This window comes from Hemiscyllium ocellatum, chromosome 10 (genome assembly GCF_020745735.1).
Source record: "Hemiscyllium ocellatum isolate sHemOce1 chromosome 10, sHemOce1.pat.X.cur, whole genome shotgun sequence".
NCBI lineage: Eukaryota > Metazoa > Chordata > Chondrichthyes > Orectolobiformes > Hemiscylliidae > Hemiscyllium > Hemiscyllium ocellatum.
The window spans coordinates 16,599,928-16,622,537 of record NC_083410.1 but is presented as its reverse complement, the minus strand read 5'-3'; the positions used below and the strand labels follow the sequence as shown (position 1 = coordinate 16,622,537).

The following is a 22,610-nucleotide window of genomic DNA, read 5'->3' as shown; positions in this document are numbered from 1 at the left end:
TTTAGGTCTCTTTTAAATCTTTCCCCTCTCACCTTAAAAACTTATGCCCTCTAGTCTTGGACTCCCACCCTGGGGAAAATATCTTGGCTATTCACCCTATCCATGTCCCTCATGATTTTATAAACCTCTGTACGGTCACCCCTCAGCCTCCTATGCACCAGGGAAAATAGCCCAGCCTATTTAGCCTCTCCCTGCAGCTCAAACCCTCCAACCCTGACAACATCCTTGTAAATCTTGCAAGTCTTACAACATCCTCCCTTCAACAGGGAGAACAGAATTGCACACAATATTCCAAAAGTGACAAAACCAATATCCTGTACACTTGCAACACGCCCTCCTAACTCCTGTACTCAATGCACTGACCAATAAAGGAAAACATACCAAACACTCCTTCACCATCCTGTGTACTTGCAACATGTACTATGAACTTTCAACTGTCTCTTTGTAGGAATTCTATGATTCCATGAGTGTGGAAACAGGCCATGATAACCCATGAGCCCAACGATCTTCCCAAGAGAAACCCATTCAGATCCATTCCCCTACTGCAAATGTTTTGCTGGAAAAGCGCAGCAGGTCAGACAGCATCCAAGGAGCAGGAGAATCGATGTTTCGGGCGTGAGCCCTTCTTCAGCAATCCTGAAGAACGGCTCATGCCCGAAACGTCGATTCTCCTGCTCCTTGGATGCTGCCTGACCTGCTGCGCTTTTCCAGCAACACATTTTCAGCTCTGATCTCCAGCATCTGCATTCCTCACTTTATCCTAGAAAATCCATTCCCCTACCCAATTACTCTATATTTCCCCTGACTAATGCACCTAACTTACACATTGCTGAACACTATGGACAATTTAGCATGGTCAATTCACCTAATCTGCACATCCTTGTTCAGCAATACTTCCCAAGACCTCAGCATTAAGTGTATAAGTCCTGCCCTGATTTGCCTTTTCAAAGTGCAGCACCTCACATTTATTGAAATAAAACTAATCTGCCACTCCTCAACCCATTGGCCCATCTGATCAAGGTCCCATTACACTGAGATAACTTTCTTTGATGTCCACTACACCTCCAATTTTAGTGTCATCTGTAAACTAACGTACTCTACCTCTTACATTCACATCCAAATCATTTATATAAATGAAGAAAAGCAGAGGACTCAGCATCAATTCTTCTGACACAATGCTGGTTACAGGTCTCCAACCTCCAACCCTAACCTTCCACCACCTTCTGTCTTTTACTTTTGAGCCAGTTCTTTATCCAAATGGATAGTTTTCCTGTATTCAATGTGATCTAACCTTGTTAACCATCTACTATGAGGAACCTTGTCGAATGCCTTACTGAAGTCCAAAAAGATCCCGTCCATCATTGTGCCTTTGTCAATCCTTTTTGTTACTTCTTTAAAAGGCTTAAGTTTGTGAAACACGATTTCCTATACATTTAGCCATGTTTACTCTATGTAATCAGTCCTGGCGTTTCCAAATGCATGTAAATCCTGTCCTTCAGAATTCCCTCCAAAACCTTGCCCACCACCGATGTCAGGCTCACCAGTCTGTAATTCCCTGGCTTTTCCTTACTACCTTCCTAAAATTGAGGCACCACGTTAGCCAACCTCCAGTCTTCTACCTGTGGCTATCGATCCTACAAATATCTCAGCAAAGAATTCAGCAATCACTTCACTAGCTTCCCACAGCTTTCTAGGGTACACCTGATCAGATCCCAGGAATGTATCCACTTTATGCATTTTAAGATGTCCAGAAGCTGCTGTTCTGAAATATCGACATTTTTCCAAGTTGTCGCTATTTATTTCTCCATGTTCTCTAACTTCCAAATCCACAGTAAACACCGATGCATAATACTCATTTACTATCTCCTCCATCTCCTGTGGTTCCACACGAATGTGGCTTTGCTGATCTTTAAGGGGCCCTATATGCTCCCTAGTCATTCTTTTGTCCCTTTGGAACCTCCATAACCCAATTTGCCAAACTATGTTCCCTTTTTGCCCTCCTGATTTCCCTCTTAAGTATACTGCTACTGCCTTCATATTCTTCTAGGGATTCACATGATCTCTGCTGTCTACACCTGCCATATGCTTCCGTCTTATTCTTCACCAAAACCTCACTTTCTCTAGTCATCCAGCATTCTCTACACTTACCAGCCTTGCCTTTCATCCAAACAGGAACCTATTGTCTCTGGACTCGTTTTGGAAAGCTTCCCATTTTCCAGCCGCCCCTTTACCTGCAAACAAGTGTCCCCAATTAACTTTTGAAAGATCTTGCCTAATACCATCAAAATGGCCTTCCTCCAATTTAGAACTTCAACGTTTAGATCCGGTCCATCCTTTTCCACTGTTTGAAAAACGAATAGAATTATGATCACAGGCCCAAAGTACTCCCACCCACTGACACCTCTGTCAATTGTCTGGTCTTATTTCCCTAGAATAGATCAAAGTTTGCTTCTTGTCCAGTAGATACATCCATATACTGAATCAGAAAATTGTCTTGTACACACTTAACAAATTCCTCTCCATCCAAACCTTTAACTCTATGGCAGTCCCAGTTTATGCTTGGAAAGTTAAAATCCCCTTCCATTACCACCCTATTATTCTTACAGATAACTGAGATCTCCTTAGAAACTTGCTTCTCAAATTTTCCACTGACTATTGGGGCATCAATAGTACAATCTCAATAATGTTTCCCCTTTTTTATTTCTAAGTTCCACTCAAATAACTTCCCTGGATGTATTCCCAGGAATATCCTAAGTACAGCCATAATGTTATCCCTAATCAAAAATGCCACTCTCCCTCCTCTCCTGTTCCCTCTTCTTTTGTTCTGATAACATCGAATCCCTGGAACATTAACTGCCAATCTTGCCCATTCTTGAGCCACGTCTCTGTAATTGCTATGGTATCCCAGTCCCGTGTTCAAAACCATGCCTTGAGTTCATCTGCCTTACCTGTTAGGCCTCTTGCATTGAAATAAATGCAGTTTAATTTGTCAGTCCTACCTCGTTCTCTACTTTGTTCCTGCCCGCCCGGACTGTTTGACTTGCTCCTTTTCCCAACTGCACCAGTCTCAGATTGATCTCTAACACCCTGGGCTCCCCCTCCATGAGATTAAATCTTACCAAGCAGCTCCATCAGACACGGTGGCTCAGTGGTGAGCACTGCTATCTCTCAGCATCAGCTTGGGCGACTGTGTGTGGAGTTTGCGCATTCTCCACATGTCTGGGTACTCCTGTTTCTCCGGGTACTCCGGTTTCTCTGGGTGCTCCGATTTCCCCCCACAATCCAAAGATGTGCAGGTCAGATGAATTGGCCATGCTAAATTGCCCATAGTGTTATAAGTGCATTAGTCAGGGAAATAGGTCTGGGTGGGTTGCTCTTCGGAGGGTCAGTGTGGACTTGTTGGGCTAATTGACTTGTTTCCATACTGTATGGAATCTAATCTAAAAAAAATCTCCCTGCAGTATATTAGTCCCCTTCCAATTCAGGTGCAATCCGTACTTGTAAAGGTCACTTCTACCCCAGAAGAGATTCCAATGATCCAAAAATGCGAAACCTTCACCCCATCCCAGTTCCTGATCTACATATTCATCTACTCTATCCTCCTATTCCTACCCTCACTATCTCATGGCATCGGGAGTAAATCAGATATTAATACCGTCGAGGACCACCTTTTTGAATTCCTGCCTGACTTCCTATATTCTCTCCTCAGAATATTGTTGTTTTCTCTTCGTACGTTGTTAGTTCCAATGTGTACAATGACCTACTGATGGTCCCTCAAATATCCTTGATCCTGGCACCAGGGAGGCAACACACATTTTGATGTCTTGCAGTTGGCCACAGAAACATTCATCTGTGCCTCTGACTACAGAGTCCCCTATCATAATCGATCATGTAAAGCCTGATGTACCCCTTGTTACATTAGAGCCAGTCTCAGTATCAGAAACATGGCTGTCAGTGCTACTTTCCCCTAAAGATTCCTTCACTTCCCGACATTTTCCACAACAGCATAGTTGTTTGAGATGGGATAGCCACAGGAGACTCCTGCATTACCCGTCTTCCTCTCCTACCTTTCGTGGAGGTAACCCATCTTCCTGACGATCTGTGGTTTTTCTCCCTTCCTGCAACTGCCATCATTATACCCCCTGACTCCTATAAATTCCTCATTGCCTCCAACTGCTGCTCCAACCAATCCATGCAATCTGGTAGGATTTGCAATCAAACACTTCTGGCAGATATGATCATCAGTTACATGGAAACTTTCCCTAATCTCCTACATCTGACAGGAAGAGCACTTCACTCTACTAAGGGCCATTTAAGCACCTTAACAATCTACTGACCCAGAAAATAGCCCAGTTTTACAGCTCTAAAACACTGCTTCAGACTAACTTAGTACCTGTGTTTTATATTTTTAAAGTTTGATCAATAAACAGATCTCAATAAAAACATAAAAAACCCATTCTACTCACTATTGCAGATTTACAAAGAAAACAGTAGTTACATATTTCCTGTTTTCTGCCTCCCCCTTCTTCTTGATCAGAGGGGTTTCCTGAATCAAGGGAAGTTTGGAAAATTCACACAAATGAATTTACTATCCTTCTTTTAAAGTTAAAAAAATCACACAACACCAGGTTATAGTCCAACAGGTTGAATTGGAAGCACACTAGCTTTCGGAGAGTTGCTCCTTCATCAGGTGATAGTGGAGGACTCAATCCTAAAACACAGAATTTATAGCAAAAATTTACAGTGTTATTTAACTGAAATTATACATTGAAAAATATCTTGATTGTCTGTTGAATCTTTCATCTGTTTGAATACCATGATAGTTTCACTTCTTTCATGTGTAAATCACAAAACCTTTTTTGAAAAGTTGCATTCTCAGGTTAGCTGTAACAATGGGTGATAGCTAGACAATATGAGAATGCAACTTTTACATATGAAAGAAGTGAAACTATCATGGTATTCAAACAGATGAAAGACTCAACAGACAATCAAGGTATTTTTCAATGTATAATTTCAGTTAGATCACACTGTAAATTTTTGCTATAAATTCTGTGTTTTAGGATTGAGTTCTCCACTATCACCTGATGAAGGAGCGACATTCCGTAAGCTAGTGTGCTTCCAATTAAACCTGTTGGACTATAACCTGGTGTTGTGTGATTTTTAACTTCGTACGTCCCAATCCAACACCGGCATCTCCAAATCATCTTTCTTTTAAGATCTTGAAATGAAGTCCATCCGAATACAGACTTGTCAGTTGCAGATCCATCAGTTTCATATCACTTCCTTCAACCTGATTTACAGCAATTATTCAAATTGTTTTCTATTCTCTACAGTAAAGACACTGCAAAGTATTTGTTTATTCTGCAATTTCCTTATCATTTATTTTTAACTCCCTATTCTTGCTCTTTTGCTAGAGGACTAATAATCATTTTACTCTTTTCCTTTTTAAGTACCTGCAGAAACCTTTGCTATCCATTTTTACATTTGTAGGTAACTTCCTCATGCTAATTTCTTGCTAATTAACTTTTTAGTCATTTTCTATTGTTTATATTCTGACCCATCACCTGACTTTACAGTTATGTACTTTTAAGTTTGATCATTTCCCTAATTTTTATTTATTTACTCATGGGATATGGATGACATTGGTTGGGCCAGCATTTATTGTCCATCTAGTCTGCCTTCTGAAATTAGTGTTCAGCTCCTTTCTTGAAAAGTACAATCTATATATGTACGTATATATAGGTATATGTGTATCTGTAACACAATTAGAAGGAGAGAACTAGGATTTTGATTCAGCAACACTGAAGGAACTGCAATATATAGAATCAGAGAATCCCTGCAGAGATGGACGCCATTCGGTCATCAAGTCTGCACTGACCTTCCAACAGCATCCCACCTAATCCATAACCTGCTATTTACCACAGTTAATTCACCTCGCCTGCATATCCCTAAACACTACAGACCATTTAACATGGCTAATCCAGCTAATCTGCAAATTACTGGATTGAGAGAGGAAAACAGAGTACTTGGAGGAAACCCATGCAGATGCTGGAAGAACGTGCACACTGACAGTGGTTCCAAGGCTGGAATCAAACTCGGGTCCCTGGTGCTGTGAGGCAACAATGCTAGGCACTGTGCCGCCCTTATTTCTTGCAGATGGTGGCATTCCCATGTACCTGCTGTACTTGTCCTTTTAAACGGATTTGGAAGGTACTATATAAGGCACCTTGGCGAATTTCTGCATTGTATCTTGTAGATGGCACACATGCTACTGCACGTTAGTGGTGGCGGGATTGGATGTTCATGGATGTGCTGCTGGTCTAGTGGGCTGTTGTGTCCTAGAACATGTCAAAGTCTTTAGAATTTTATTAGAACTTCACTTAACCAGGAAAATATATCATTACACTCCTGACTTGATGCTTGTAGATCGTGAACGGGCTTTGAACAGTTGTAGACTACAGGATTCCGATCCTTTGACCTGCTCTTGTAACAACATAATTCATGTAGTTTGCTCATTTCAATTTAGTAATAACTCTAGGATTGTTGATGATGTAGGATTCAGTGATGATTATACCATCTCCACTTCTCTGATATGCAATTTTAAGAATTTCTGTCCCAACAGAGTCGACATCCCAATGGTATAGCCCTGAATTTACCCAGTACTGGTGCGCGAATTTGAACCCACTTCTCTTGCACTGGTCTCTGAGCCATGTATTTATCGCTCTAATTTTATGTACCTTATGCCAATTTGCATGTGGGTCAAGTAATAATCCTGAGATTTAAACTTCGAGATCCTGTTTAATTTTGAACCTGGTCACCCATAGTCACAATGCAAGACCCATTTGATTTAGTAACTTATCAATTGGTTTCTGGATAGCCAAGTACTACTACTACCACTGGAAATCTACTGACTTTTCCCAATTACCTTGCAATCTTCTAATTGTGTCAGTCTTCACAGTGGAAAACACAAATAACATCCCAAACATTCAAGACAGTAAGGGGGCAGAAATGAGTACAGTGGCCATCACTAAGGAGAAGATATTAGAAAAACAGAAAGATCTCTGGAAGTGGACAAATCGCTTGGACCAGATGGGCTACACCCTGCAGTTCTGAAGGACATAGCTGAAGAGAAATAGTGGAGCCTTTAGTAGTGATCTTTAAGCTATCACTAGAGTCACGAAGGGTCCCAGAGGACTGGAAAATTACTAATGTAATCCTCTATTTTAAAGAGGAAGGCAAAAGACGGGAAATTATAGGCCGATTCGCCGGACCTCAGTCGTTGGTAAAAGTTTGAGTCCCATTTTGAAGGATAAGATTTTTGAATACTTGGAAGTGCAAGGTAAAATAGGGCCAAGTCAGCATGGTTTCATCAAGGGGGAGGTTATGCCTAAGAAATCTGTCTGAGCTCTTTAAGGAGGTAACAAGCAGGTCAGACAGAGGAAAGCCAACGGATGTTCTCTATCTGGACTTCCAGAAGGCCTTTGACAAGGTGCCGCACAGTAGGCTGCTGAGTACAATAACAGCCCATGATGCCAGAGACAAGGTACTAACATGGATAGAAGACTGGCCATCTGGAAGAAGGCACAGAGTGGGTACAAAAGAGTTTTTCTCAGGATGGCAACTCGTGACAAGCGGTGTTCCATAAGAGTTAGTATTGGAACCACAATTTTTCACTTTATACATTAATGATCTGGATGAAGGAACTGACAGCATTCTGGCTATGTTTGCAGATGATGCAAAGATAGGTGGAGGGACAGGTAGTATTGACGAGGCAGGGAGGCTTCATAAAGATTTGGATAGAATAGGAGAGGGGGAAAGAAGTGGCAGATGAAGTACAATGTGGGAAAGTGTAAGATCATGCACTTTGGTAGGAAGAATAGAGGCATAGATTATTTTCTAAATGGGGAGAAAATTCAGAAGTCTGGAGTACAAAAGGACTTGGTAGTCCTAGTCCAGGAAGCTCTTAAGGTAAACTTGCAGATTGAGGTGGTAATTAGGAAAACAAATACAATTTTGTCAATTTTGGTGTCATCTGCAAACTTACTAACTGTACCTCTTATGCTCGCATCCAAATCATTTATGCAAACGAAAAAAGTAGAGGGCCCAGCACCCATCCTTGTGGCACTCCACTGGTCACAGGTCTCCAGTCTGAAAAACAACCCTCCAGCACCATCCTCTGTCTTCTAACTTTGAGCCAGTTCTGTATCCAAATGGCTAGTTCTCCCTGTATTCCATAAGATCTAACCTTGCTAATCAGTTTCCCATGGGGAACCTTGTCGAACGCCTTAATGAAGTCCATATAGATCACATCTACTGCTCTGCCCTCATCAATCTTCTTTGTTTCTTCTTCAAAAAACTCAATCAAGTTTGTGAGACATGATTTCCCATGCACAAAGCCATGCTGACTATTCCGAATCAGTCCTTGCCTTTCCAAATACATGTACATCCTGTCCCTCAGGATTCCCTCCAACAACTTGCCTACCACCGAGGTCAGGCTCACTGGTCTATAGTTCCTTGTCCTTACCACTCTTCTTAAACAGTGGCACCACATTTGCCAACCTCCAGTCTTCCGGCACCTTACCTGTGACTATCGATGATACAAAATCTCAGCAAGAGGCCCAGAAATCACTTCTCCAGCTTCCCACAGAGTTCTCGGGTACACCTGATCAGGTCCTGGGGATTTATCCACCTTTAACCGTTTCAAGACATCCAGCACTCTGTAATCTGGACATTTTGCAAGATGTCACCATCTATTTCCCTACAGTCTATATCTTCCATATCCTTTTTCACAGTAAATACTGATGCAAAATATTCATTTAGTATCTCCCCCATTTTCTGTGGCTCCACACAAAGGCCACCTTGCCGATCTTTGAGGTGCCCTATTTTCTCCCTAGTTACCCTTTTGTCCTTAGTATATTTGTAAAACCCCTTTGGATTTTTTTTGCTGGAGATTTGTTGTATAAACCAAAGTAACCAGATTTAAATTACAAACAGAACGAACAGCATTTGTTTCACCTGCATATTAACAAAACATGGTTCGAAAATGCGCTTCATTCGTATTTTGACCGCATTTGAATACAATATATGAAAACAACGTCATTACCTTAAAGTGCTCAAAAATAAAATTCAAATTAAAGGTTACCTCTTCTATCTGTATCCTTTTAGCAAGTTCATCCAAAGAAAGTGAACTGTCATTCAATTGCAATAACTCATCAGTATCATTTTTCTGACCAGGTGATACAATGCCCCGTACAGAGTTGCAGAATGCTTCAACATACTCATCCTCCCCCCACTTCTCTGAACCTTCGTATGACATCCGATTCTCATTAAGTGCCGCATTGCACTGAATTTCCTCCTCTGCTTTTGAGGCTACTTTTTCTGAGATTTGTTCATATTCATTTATTTCATTCAAAACATCAGTCTGGTTTTGCTTTGTTGCTTGGTCATCTATCCTCATACTTTCTTCTGAATTACCGGACATAGTTTCCTTATTTACACAATCATTGGAATCACTTTCAACATGTTTTTGAAATACATGATTGCTTTGTTTGGACACAGCCAGGCCATCTGTAATGAATTTGATAGGTTTATTACATTCCAACAACTGTGTTTGCACATTTTCCTCAGTAGTTTTGCCAGCAAATTTCAAATCACCATGTAGATTTTCAGTTTCCTCTGCATGGAATAATGGACCAGCATGTATAACACCTCCTGCTTCTGAGAAACCCTCTGACTCGATTTGTTGTGCACGAGTTACTATGTCCTTGCAAGGCATAGTAGCATGTAACTGAAAGCAGCTTTTATCCATTTCAGTGTTTGCAGAGGACAAATGTTCTGTCTCAATATCAAAGTGCATCATGCCCTTTGCTCTGTCTGCTTCCACTTGTTCGTCCAGCGATGATTCAGCATAATACATTGCAGAGTCTCTCTCAGTGCTTTTATCCACAGCTAATGCAATCCGTACAGATGCAAGACAATCTTTTTTCCTGTCCTTCGCGAATTCCAATGATGCATCTTCACATTCTGCACTTTGCTCTCTTGATGTAGCTATAGGCTGGTCTGTAAAACCTAATAACAGAGGAGAGGAATACGGTTTTCATGAACAATTTAAGATATTTGCTGCAGAGCGCTTTAAAAATTGATATGCTTCGACTTTGGATTGCTGAGTGAAATCCCATCTGCCAACCCTGGCTCTGTTCCACCCAGTAAGCAGGCATAAGCAATGTTAAATTTTAATGGATTTTCATACATTATCCATTCAGGATTGGGGGAGATAGTCACATGATCATCACGATTGATAAAGACTTAGTGATAATTACCTATTCACCAGACTCACCAAAAACACGATGAATTGGATGAAAAATAAATTTTACTGTACTTTATGAGCCTTGAATGGAATAATTTCAGTGCTCTGTTCAGCTTGAATTGCAAGATCAAAAAGAGGCTCAACACTTAGCATGAACTAGTAGTTAACGTTCAAAATTTTAAATACTAAAGTAATATGTAGGACATTCAAATGGAAAAATAGACTCTAATGAATCATCCTGAAATAAAGGAGGCCACAGAGCTAAATAATTTCTCATATTTCTTAAAAGAATGTGATTGATCAGATTGCACTTTGTCTCTGTCTCCTGAGATCAAGCAAATGTCATTAACATACAATTCATTGATTTTTTTTTGGTGCTAATTTACCAGCATCAAATTACAATATATATTTAACACGTGCTGTATCTAAATTATCACAGTACTAATTCATGCAATTGAACACTTTGGTAAACCTGGAAAAATGGCACATAATAAACAGGTTTCTTTATGCAAGATTCAGAATACATGATTTGGCAGTATGGAAAAATTACAGAATTTTAAAAAATGATTATAATTTCGTGAGATTTTAGAATTACTTCTAACTTTGGTCTGAAGCCTGACAACACTAAATCACAAAATGTGGCTAAAAGATGACATGCTTGTGGAATCTCAGCTTGGACAGAATTAATTTGAAAATAGAGATCAGTAGTATGATAAAGGATAGAACACATTTGAAATTTAAAAATAGGTAAGCAGATGGGCTTTGGTTTCAGTTCTGTGAAGGTAACTTTTCTTTTTAAAAGAGGTCAAAGTCATTTGGAAGTTGCACAAATACACAGGAAGCTCGATTATCCGATTTTCGTATTATTGAAAGGGGATCTCAAAATCCCGATAGAAACATTACGTCAAAGAGCTGTTTCAACCCTGATCGCATCTTTTGTTTACAGGTACAATGATTAAAAGTGAACTCGCCTCAGTGAAATGCTGCCGAGAACAGTCCTGAACAGTCCAGGCACCGTCTCCAAATGACTGACCTACAGCCCTCCCTCTTGCTTTCCCTGGAGTACTACACAGGGTGTACCCTAAACCTCTCTTCCCTAAATCTCTCCAACATTGTCCTGTACAGGGTAGGGGTGGAACCTGTCAAAAGGTTGCAGCAAACGGTTGTGTGCATTTGTCCTAATATCTTTTAAATATTTAGAACGTACCCTCCTCAACCACTTCTGCAAGCAGCTCATTCCATATGCATACCACAATGTGTAAAAAAAAAGGTGACTTTTAAGGTTCCCTATTATACTTTTCCCCTGAACCTTCAACTTGATCCCCTCTATCCTCTATTCCCCAGTCCTGGGAAAAACACTGAGTGCACTCAATCTGTTTCGCTCATGATCTTATCTTCCACAAGATTCCCAATCAGTGTCCTACGCTCTAAAGAAAAGGTCCAAGCTTGTCCAATCTCTCCCTATAATTCAGATGCTTGCACCTTAGCAACACCCTTGTAAATTTCTTCTGCACTCTTTCCAGTTTAATAACATACGTCCTATAGCAAGGTGAGCAAAATTGAACACAATACTCCAAGTTCGGCCTCACTAACAACTGCAACATAACTTCCCAACTTCTGTATTCAATGCCCTGACTGATGAAGGCCAAGGTACCAAAAACCTTCTTCCTATCTACCTGAAACTCCACTTTCCGAGAACCATACATCTAAACTCCAAGGTCCCTCTGTTCCACTTCACCCCTTAAGGCCCTACTACTCACTATGAAACTCCTAACCTGACTTGACTTTCTAAAATGCAAGCCTTCGCACTTAACGATGTTAAACTCCATTTGTCAATTCTCAGCCCACTTCCCCAGCTACTCAAGGTCCTGTTGCATCTCTGATAACCTTCCTGACTGTCCACTATGTCACCTATTTTAGTGTCATCTGCAAACTCACTAATCATGCCTTGTACATCCTCATCCAAATCATTGATATAGATAACAAATAGCAATGGGCCCAGCATCGACTCCTGAGGCACTCCACTAGTCACAGGCCTCCAGTCAGAAGAGAAATTTTCTCCCACCAGAAGTCAGTCTCCAGTTCAGGAAAATAGTTTTCATTTGAGCAGATGGGTTTTAGTTTGTGAAATTCTAAGCTATGAGCAAGTTGTCACAACTAAAAAGATGCTTAGGTTATCAGACTAGAAAATTGTGAAATTGCTAAAGCAGTCCAAGGAGGAAAACTGGAAACAGTCAATTAAGCAGGAAATTAAAGGGGATAGGAGTGATATTTCGCTGGGACTGAATATCTGTAAATGGTTTTGCTGGGAAACAGATTGAAAGTTTGTTTTGGCTGCTTTGTAAACTACATTACATATGGCTTTTTAAAAATGTATAAGGAACTCATGATTTTGTGTTAAAGAACATGGCAGCCTTGTGTAAATATTTCAATGATTAACCACCACAGTAAACAACTTAAAAAAAACTAAAACATCTCATCTCTCAAGCCAGGCTTCACTCATTGATCTGAAATGTCCAATTTTTCCATCAGCTGGGATATAAATGTTTACCAAATACTAATGACATCAAGGAATACAGGGATAACATAGGAAAACGGCATTGAGGTAGATAATCAGCCATGATACAGAATGGCAGATCAGGCTCAAGGAGCTGCAATGTCGATTCCTACTTCTCTCTAATCCCATAAGAGAAAGTAACCTCACATAGATAGGCTACTCACAAATGTGTCACTGCTACGAGATTAGCTCATTAGAACAATCTGTAAAAAGAGCAAAACAAAAAGGGGCAGCACGGTGGCTCAGTGTACAGCACTGTTGCCAGGGATCCAGGTTCAATTCCAGCCTTGGGCAACTGAAAACTACACAGATACTCTCCCACTGTCTGCATGGGTTTGCTCCGGTTTCTTCCCACAGTCCAAAGATGTGCAGATTAGGTGGATTAGCCATGGGAAATGCAGGGTTACAGGGAGGGAGCAGAGGGATGGGTCTGGGTGGGATGCTCTTCAGACAGTCAGAGTGGACGTAATGGGCTGAATGGCTTGCTTCCACACTGTCGGGATTCTATGATACCCAATGGTAAATGTTTTTTAGTATCTAAGAATGGTGGAATCAAAATAACTGAACTGAATAGGGAGCTTTTATTATAAAATGTCTTCAAGTTTCAGTCAGTACTTCTAAATTTTGTTCATGTCGTTAGAAGTTAGGTGGTAACAAGTAAGTGGATACAACTGGCCACATGTGGTTTGGAGACCAACAGCAAATACGCCAGACATTTCAATTGAAGCAAAACTGAGAGTAATGAAAGATCTGAAAATTTATGTGCAAATTAAAGAGGGCTAAATTCTAAACAATAAACATAATATTTCCTTAATTTTGACACCTTGTTTAAAAGGAGACCAACAATATACAATTGTTATGCAATGATCTCGAAAAATAGACACTCTAAAGCTCAACTCTTGGCATTCAATTGTGTTACCAACACTAATCATCCACAATCAACATCCACTGAGCAGAAACTGAATGGAACAGCTTTGCAAATACATTGACAAGAGCAGGTCCAAAACTAGGAATACTGAAGTGAGTGACTCCTCTCCTGACTCCCAAAGCCTATCCAACTACAAGGCACAAATGAGGAGTGTGGTGGAATACGCTCCACTTGCCTGGATGAGTGTGCAGGTGCAGCAACACTCAAGAAGCCTGACATCATCTAAGCCAAAGCAGCCTGCTTGAACTGTACCCCATCCACAAACATCCTGTCCTTCCATCACTGACACTCAGTAGTGGCAGTGTGTACCATCTACAAAATGCACTGCAAAAGTACACCGAAGTTCTCTAGACTGCACTTCCCAACCCATAATTATTCCCATACAGAAAGACAAGGGAAGTATACATGGGCGCACCACCATTTGCCGGCACACCACCGTCTGCAAGCTCCCCTCCAAGCGACTCACCATCCTGCCTTGGAAGTGTCTTGCCAATCCTTCACAGTCACTGGGTCAAAACCATTGGATTCTCGGACAGCACTGTGGGTCTGCCTACAGTAGATGGACTACAATGATTTAAGGTGGCATCTCATCACCACCTTCTCAAAAGCAGTTAGGATGGGCAATAAATGCTGACCAGTAACTCCCACATTCCATGAGACAGTAGACCATTTAAAAAAAAAGCCATGACCTAACGCAACACCACAATGTTAGGCTCAAAGTCCTTCTCCTCCCCTCTATTTCATTAAGTTCCTATTCCCAGCTCTTCCAGTCTCTATTGTGTGAAATATTGCTACTAATCTTTCCATTATATTTAGATAACAGAATGTGATAGCAGAATTTATTAAAGTCACCCATTTCAAGGTGCAAATGCTGCAATGGCTTCTTATAATGGTCAGCACACTGGCTCAGTGGTTAGCACTGCTGCCTCCAAGTGCTAGGGACTTGGGTTCATGGATGTATAGGTTAGGTGCATTAGTCGGGGGTAAACAGAGGATAATAGGAAAGAGGAATGCATCTGGGTGGATTACTCTTTGGAGGGTCGGTGTGGCCTTGTTGGGTTGAAGGGCCTGTTTCCAAACTGTAGGGATTCTATCATCCTATGATAATGCAAAAAACCATAATCCAAGTCTTGAAAGTTGCTATATAATTGCCAGTCTGTGTTTTGGAATTCTTGCACCAGCCACATAAGCAGCATCTTTAAACACCTATGTCTTGCAACGGAAGAGCAATTTGATGATCCCTACACTAACAGTTCTGAGAGTTTATAGTTATAAAGAAAGTCCCAAAATACCATTTCAAGATGTGGCCTGTTCTGAGGTCTGTCTGACACAAAGCCAAAGTGATTGTTAGACATCAAGGAAGAATCAGATAGTTCTTTCAGGAAGGTGATACAAGGTATTTACACTTGAAAGCAATGGCAGCAGCCTGTGTCGGAACAGTGGAGGATCACTCCAAAATTCCAGTAAAGCTTTCTGAATATCTAATTGTAAATATTTGTGCTTTAAAACATCCACTTAGTTCCAAGATTCACCAGATGTGCTCTCAAGAATAATTAAATTATCTTTCTACCGAGGTAGAAGAGGTTTGTGATTCATGTTCCCATGGGGAAAAATGCAAAGAAGGCTATCGCAAAAATCAGGTTAGAGGCTATCCTACAGTATCACCAAATATCGGTGTTTTCAGTCTGCTTGGATTGAAAAGAAACACAGCAGCCAGAAGCCAAAAATGTTTCTATAGTTGCACACAAATGGGGATGAATATACTTGCTCAGATTGAAATGATCAAATTTCAATATTTAATTTTTCAATGAAAGTAACTTAGCTTACTAAGGTTATCTTGCCCATCAGCAAATCATAAAGTGAAAATAGCTCATTAACAGCACAAAAAATATTTTCCTTAACTTTTACATGTTAAAAAATACCATTGAGCAAAATCTCTGCTCAAAACCTTATTTTTTGTTTAAGTATATAATTGATAGTTTACAATGTTGCTGTCCATGGGAGCCTGGACCACAGGAAGAAATTATAAATAGATTAAACTCAAGTCAATGGAACTGCCTGTCCTTAATTACAAAATATTTTAACTTCTACATGTCCATCAGTACCTATTAAAATCCATGCAACATATTTTACCAATGGAGTACAACTCTCAACAATTCACACAGTGAACATTGAAAAATAAGTGCAATTAACACACTTTGATTACTGCCTATATTCAATAGCAAAAGATGCACTTGCACAATCTTGGCTATAACCCACAAAGGTAAATTGAAAAAAGGTTATTTGAGCACAAATCAACAGTTCCAATCATTCCAAACTTACGTGAGTTGCATTCCACAGTATCTTTCCTGTAAGCATCTTCTCCCTAGAAGGGAAAATAATATTGATTTGTGGAAACATTCTGTTTACACAGAAATCTGAAACATGAAAGAATTCTTCAGTTTATATCAAAAATTATATTGATTTGTCAGTACATCAGCTATTCTACAAAGCAAATGTTTTTTGGGGCCTTTACTGAAGCTTGACACACGTTTAGGAGTATATGCTAACCAAGCAAATGAAAAGTCAGCATTTGGATATGCAGTCTATTCCTTGAACCTTTTTCCCTAAAACACAATCAATTAAAGGCATCAAAATGCTTAGCTTCATTACAGTGCATTATATTCCTGGGTACTGCCAAATACATTAATTGCTCAATCGATGAAAATTTGAAGACTTAGGTTGATTTTTGTTGGGAAAAGCCATCAAGAAAAATGGAACAATAGTGAGATAACAGAGTTCAGCTGTGTCAGACTTCACCAAGAGGACAGGCTTTAAGAGCTGGATAACCCATTCGTGATCCAGTTTTCAAACGCATTCAACAATTGGATGGAACAAGAGAATGGCCAGAGTGAGGATAAGGCCGATCAGGGATAGTGGACAGAACTTGCGCCTAGAGTCAGAGGTGGTAGGGGAGGTCCTTAATTAATACTTTGCTTCAGTTTTCACTACTCAGAAAGACCTTGACTTTTGAGGACAACATAAAACAGACAGATATGCTAGAATAGGTTGATGTTAAGGAGGATGTGCTGAAAACTTTGAAAAACATAAGGATAGATAAGTCCCCTGGATCAGACCGATATATCCTAAGTTACTACAGGAAGCGAGGGAAGAGATTGCAGAACGTTTGGTGATGATCTTTGCATCTTCACTGTCCACTGGAGTGGAGCAAGATGATTGGGCAATGGCAAATGTTATTCCCTTGTTCAAGAGAATAGGGAAGCCTGGGAATTACAGATCAATCAGTCTTATGTCTGTGGTGGGCAAAGTATTGGAGAGGATTCTGAGAGACAGGATTTATGATTACTTGAAAAACCATAGTTTGGTTAGAGATAGTCAGCATGGCTTTGTGAGGAGCAGGACACGCCTCACAAACCTTATTGAATTCTTTGAGGATGTGACAAAATGTGTTGATGAAGGTACAGCGGTGGATGTGGCATACATGGATTTTAGTACGGTGTTTGGTAAGGTTCCCCATGGTAGAAACTAAGGAGGCATGGGATAAAATTTGACCATGTGGATACAGAATTGACTGGCCCATTGAAGACAGAGGGTAGTGGTAGATGGAAAGTATTCAGCCTGGAGCTTGGTGACCAGTGGTATTCCATAGGAATCTGTTCTGGGACCTCTGCTATTTGTGATTTTTATAAATGACTTGGATGAGGAGTGGAAGGGTGTGTTAGTAAGTTTGCCAAAGACACTAAGGTTGGAGGAGTGATGGACAGTGTGGAGGGCTGTTGTAGTTTGCAACAGGACATTGACAGGATGCAGAATTAGGCTGATAAGTGGCAGATGGTTTCAAGCTGGAAAAGTGTGAAGTGATTCATTTGGAAAGTTGAACTTGAATGCAGATTACAGGTTGTTAAGCAGGTGTATGGTGTTGGCTTTCCTTGGAAGAGGGATTGAGTTTAAGGGGTAATGCTGCAGCTCTCTAGAGCCCTGGTTAGAGCACACTTAGAATATTGTGTTCAGTTCTGGTTGCCTCATTATAGGAAAGATGTGGAAGCTTTAGAGAAGGTGCAGAGGAGATTTACCAGGATGCTGCCTGGACTGGAGGGCATGTCTTCAGAAGAAAGGTTGAGGGAGCTAAGCCTTTTCTCATTGCAGTGAAGAAGGATGAGGCGTGACTTGATTGAAGTGTACAAGATAATGAGAGGCATAGATCGAGTGGATAGCGAAGGACTTTCTCCTTTGGTGGAAATGTCCAACGTGAGGGGGCATAATTTTAAGGGGATTGGAGGAAGGTGTAGAGGAGATATCAGAGGTAGGTTCTTTACTTAGAGTGGTGGGTGCGTGGATTGCACTGCCAGCAGTGGTAGTAGAATTAGACGCATTAGGGACATTTGGATGGATACATGGAAGACAGTACAATAAAGGGTATGTCGGTTAATCTGATCTTAGAGTAGGATAAAAGGCTGGTAGAACATCAAGGACCAAAGGGCCTGTACTGTGCTGTATTGTTCTATGTTCTAATTCAGAATACTTAAACTTCCAACATCCAGACTGGATACAGCAATTTATATTAACATTAGAGCTACATTATAGATTTAATAATGACATACAAACACTACTTTTTGAGGAAGAGAGCTTCAAAGACTTAAAACTGAGAAAAAACTTTCTCCACATCTGTTTTAAATGGCGACCCCTTCTTGTTAAATTATGGCTCCAAGTTCTGGATTCTACCACTAGAGGAGACATCCTTTTCCACATCTATCCTTTCAACACTCTTCAGGATCGGACAGGTTTTAATCACTCAACCAAGTCACTTCTTACTCTAACTGTAGTAGATACAAGACTTACCTTATTTCATCAGGCAATACCTAACACCCCTCTCCACAACCCTCATTCCAAGTATTAGTCAGTTAACCTTCTTTAAACTGTTTCCAACATATGTACATCTTTCTTTAAATAAAGAAAGCAATGCTCTACACAATACTCCAGATGCGATTTCAACATCAACTAAAAATTCCCACATTGTATTCAATTTCTCTTGCAGCAAATTCCAATATTTAATTGACATTGAGTTACTTGCTGTCCTGGTAAACTAACCATTTTGGGACTCATGTACTAGGTCATCCAGATTTCTCTCTCCAAGCTCTGCACTGAGACAACACACTTTATTGTCCGGACAAAATGGACAATTTCACATTTTCCCATATGATACTCTATGTGCCAGATCTTTTCCCAGTTAACTCACTTAACCTGTCCATATCCCACTGGAAAGAGTCTATTGATCTTCTTCACTGTTAACGTATCTTACCTACTTATCTTTGTCACCTACAAATCTAGTAACCATACCTTTAGTCCCTTTATCAAAGTCATTTATATAAATTGTGAACAGTTGAAGTTCCAGCACTGGTCCCTATGGAACAGCATTAGTTACATCTTGCCAATAAATGACTGTTTATCCCTTTGTTTCCTTTTCATTAACTTTTATCTAATCCACTATGTTACCTGAAAGACCATCAGCTTCTAGCTTCCATAATAACCTTTGAAAGAGCTTCTTACCAAATGCCTTATGAATATCCAAACAGTAGATCTACCAGTTCCCTTTTATACACAGTTGGTATTACTCTTCAAAGAACTCCAATGAGTTGGTTAAACATTTCCCTTTCACACAACCAAGCAGATTCTAACTAAGTATTCACAGTCTTCCAAGGTGACCTGCTATAATATTTTTAGTGTTAGCTTGTAACACTTTCCCATGACAGGTGTTAAGTTCATCGGTCCAAAATTCCCTACTTTCTGGCCACCTTGATATTCAATATTCTCCAGTCTAATGAAATCTCCCACGAAAATTAGAATCAACATATTAAAAAATGGTTTGTGAGATAGTTAAGACTCTACAAACATTTCAATTTGTTCCAAATTAATTAAAACTAGGAATCAATAATGAATAAATCTGAACTGGATTTAGATCAAACCCTAGAGATTTGTTAAAATTTGGCCCAGTGTTCACTGAATGGATTGTATTGCATTATATAACATGAATGTCTCTCCTACAGTAATTCCTGCAGAACCCTTTACATGCAACTAAATGACTCAAAGCACTTTACAGGTAGTGAACAAAAGAAGGTCAGAATGAGAAGGATAAGGAAGCAAGCGTGGAAAAAAACAAGCCAAAACATAACTGAAGAGTTTCAGTGTAGCTATGAAAGTTGGAGTAGGATTAGCAGGGGTGGTAGTACAAAGATATAAGACTATGGAAATCACAAAGCTAAGGCTGGGGAAGGTAATAGATATTTGTTACTGAGGACAAGGAAATTAAAATTTTATTCAGAAGTTCAAAAAAACTGCAGCATGTTATTTTCAATAGTCAATACATAACAGTAATTGGCTTTTAATTTAACAGATCTCAATGGAAGACTTCACTGATCTAGGTTTCAAGTTTCTACTGTCTTCAAGGAAAGCATTACAGTGGAATGTGTATAACTTTTAACATATCCTTTCAAAGGAGTTCAGTTCATCTCAAACAAACAAAAATTAACTAAAAATTTATACTTAATTTGAAATTTAGAATTCATCGGAACGTAATGTTGGTAAAATAATCAAATATTCAAAATAATCTGTAAATGATTGCTGTGTAGGGGCATGCACCCTCCCCTTGTGTCAAAAAAGTTTTCTACGCTCAATGGCTGCTCCGTTCTGCATTGTGTTTCCCGCCTTCGACACACCCTCCTCAAACACCTCGTAAAATTAGAATCAACACAACCCATCTTGTATTACCTTTTTATTTTGAAAGATAAGTTAAAATTCTTACCTTGTCTTCAGATAGATTTGGTCTGGAAGAACAAGGAAAATTCCATAAATATTGATTTTCACAAGAAATTTGACTACATCAAAATGTAAGTTAAGCCAGGAATTTGTACTTCAATACTGGCTCAGTAGCTTTAATTTTCAAAATGCTGGTGGCACATACCAATATAATGGTACAGGTCACTGCAGAAACATATTTGTTGTTATTAAGCAATTTAGTAAGGATTTAAATTAAATTAATGTACTACACCATAGACAGATCAATTGGTATTATAAGATGACAGTGTTTCTCGGAACAAATTCAAGGGGGAGTGGAGTTGAATGATAGCAGCACTGGTCTGGTAATCTAGAAACCTAGGTTAATGTTCTTGGGAAATGGGTTTGAATCGCAATGACAAATAGTGAAATTTGACTTTAATAAAAAACATTGAGCTAAAAGCTAGCTTAATGACGAACATGTAACCACGGTCTATTGTCGTAAAAACGATCCTGGTCCTCTAGTGTAATTTAGGAAATAAAATCTGCAATCTTTACTTGGTTTGGCCTACTTGTGATTCCATCCATACAACAATGCAGTTGAGTCAAGGCAAATCAGGAATGGCAAATAAATGCTGGTCTAGCCAGTGATGCCCACATCCCATGAATGAATAGAAATAAAAAATAGTTATTTGAAAAAATGGTCCTGAAACTTGACAACACACTAAAATTTTAGGCACTGTTAATATTTCAGAATACCAAAAGAAGGTGCTAAGGAACATTGATAAAATGGTGAAAATTCAAAGTCAATCCAAGATGATCCATTAATGTATAATGACTACCAAAAAGTCAATAAACTTGTTGTAGCTGACAAAGAAGAAATTGTAAGGGTGAGGATACACATTCATAGGATATAACAGGAAGCAACAAAGGTTGACAGGACACTGAAAAAAGAAAACAACTTTACAGATGGTGTCAAAAGAAGAATACAATATCAAATCACGAAGCAATGACCGGCTTGTATAAAGTTCTAGTAAGGGCTGTGATAGAAGTTTATGATAGATCATTTGAGAACACTGGATCCCAAAGTAGGGGTAAATAGGTTTTTGGTGCTGTATTTGTAATATTTCAGAAAGTAATTTGAATCTAAGTTAAAGACAATGTTTCCAGGAAATCGTGAGACTTAAATTACATGACAAGATAAGCTACCTGGTGAGATATTGTTGCCCTGTTTATTAAGTGGAACTTTACAACCGACTGAGACAAGTGGCCAGGGTCCACAAGCAGGAAGAGATCCAGCCTAGAATGGCAAATTTAGTTTTTGTATATTTTCAGGCTATCAATGGTACAAAGTCATCCCAAGCTACTGATGCAGCCTCAAAACAGCCCAAGTCAGAGAAACATTCACTTTTCCTAATATTAATTTGAATCAAGCCCCAATTAGAGTCATAGAGGTGTACAGCATGGAAATAGACCCTTCGGTCCAATCCGGCCATGCCGACCAGATATCCCAACCCAATCTAGTCCCAATTCAAAATGATCTCAAGTTTCGAGAAGCAGTGATGTCATTAAACAGAAAAAAAGGAGATGGGTACTCACTTAGAAGTATTATTATATAGGAAACCAGCAGATAACATGCCCCAATGGTCTTTTGTACATATAAATTTTAGAGTGTAGTATGTACATATTAGAAGTCTTATTATCATAAAAGAAGTTTTTTGCAATAAACTATGGAACAATCATAATAGAAAGAAGTAACAAAACATAAATATAAAACTAAGTTTCCAGGGCCAGAAAGTTTGCTGAGCAGTAATCATGATCTCCTGCTGATAGCAAACCCATATAAACTTTAAGACACAAGTGCAGAAATAGGCTATTCGAATCAGCTCTGCTGTTTAATGATATCATGGCTGACCTGATAATGGTTATCTCCACTTTCCAGTCTTATCTCGACAATCCTTGATTCTCTTCGTGATTAAAATTTGTCTCAGAGTTGAATAAGCTTGATGAGCCAGCCGCTGCAGTAAAGAATTCTACAGATTCACTTC

The 22,610-nt window shown here is 39.6% G+C and overlaps 1 protein-coding gene across 3 annotated transcripts in view; it reads right to left on the bottom strand.

Moving 5' to 3' along the window:
* cnsta (consortin, connexin sorting protein a) overlaps positions 1-22,610 on the bottom strand; it is a 91,334-nt gene that overhangs the window by 18,154 nt on the left and 50,570 nt on the right. For all 3 annotated transcript variants that reach the window (XM_060830812.1, XM_060830810.1, XM_060830811.1), the window contains 3 exons: positions 20,591-20,612; positions 16,114-16,156; positions 9,143-10,068 (listed from right to left, as the gene is read on the bottom strand). In XM_060830812.1, the coding sequence (XP_060686795.1) occupies positions 9,143-10,068; positions 16,114-16,156; positions 20,591-20,612 (991 nt within the window). The remainder of the gene's footprint in view (positions 1-9,142; positions 10,069-16,113; positions 16,157-20,590; positions 20,613-22,610) is intronic.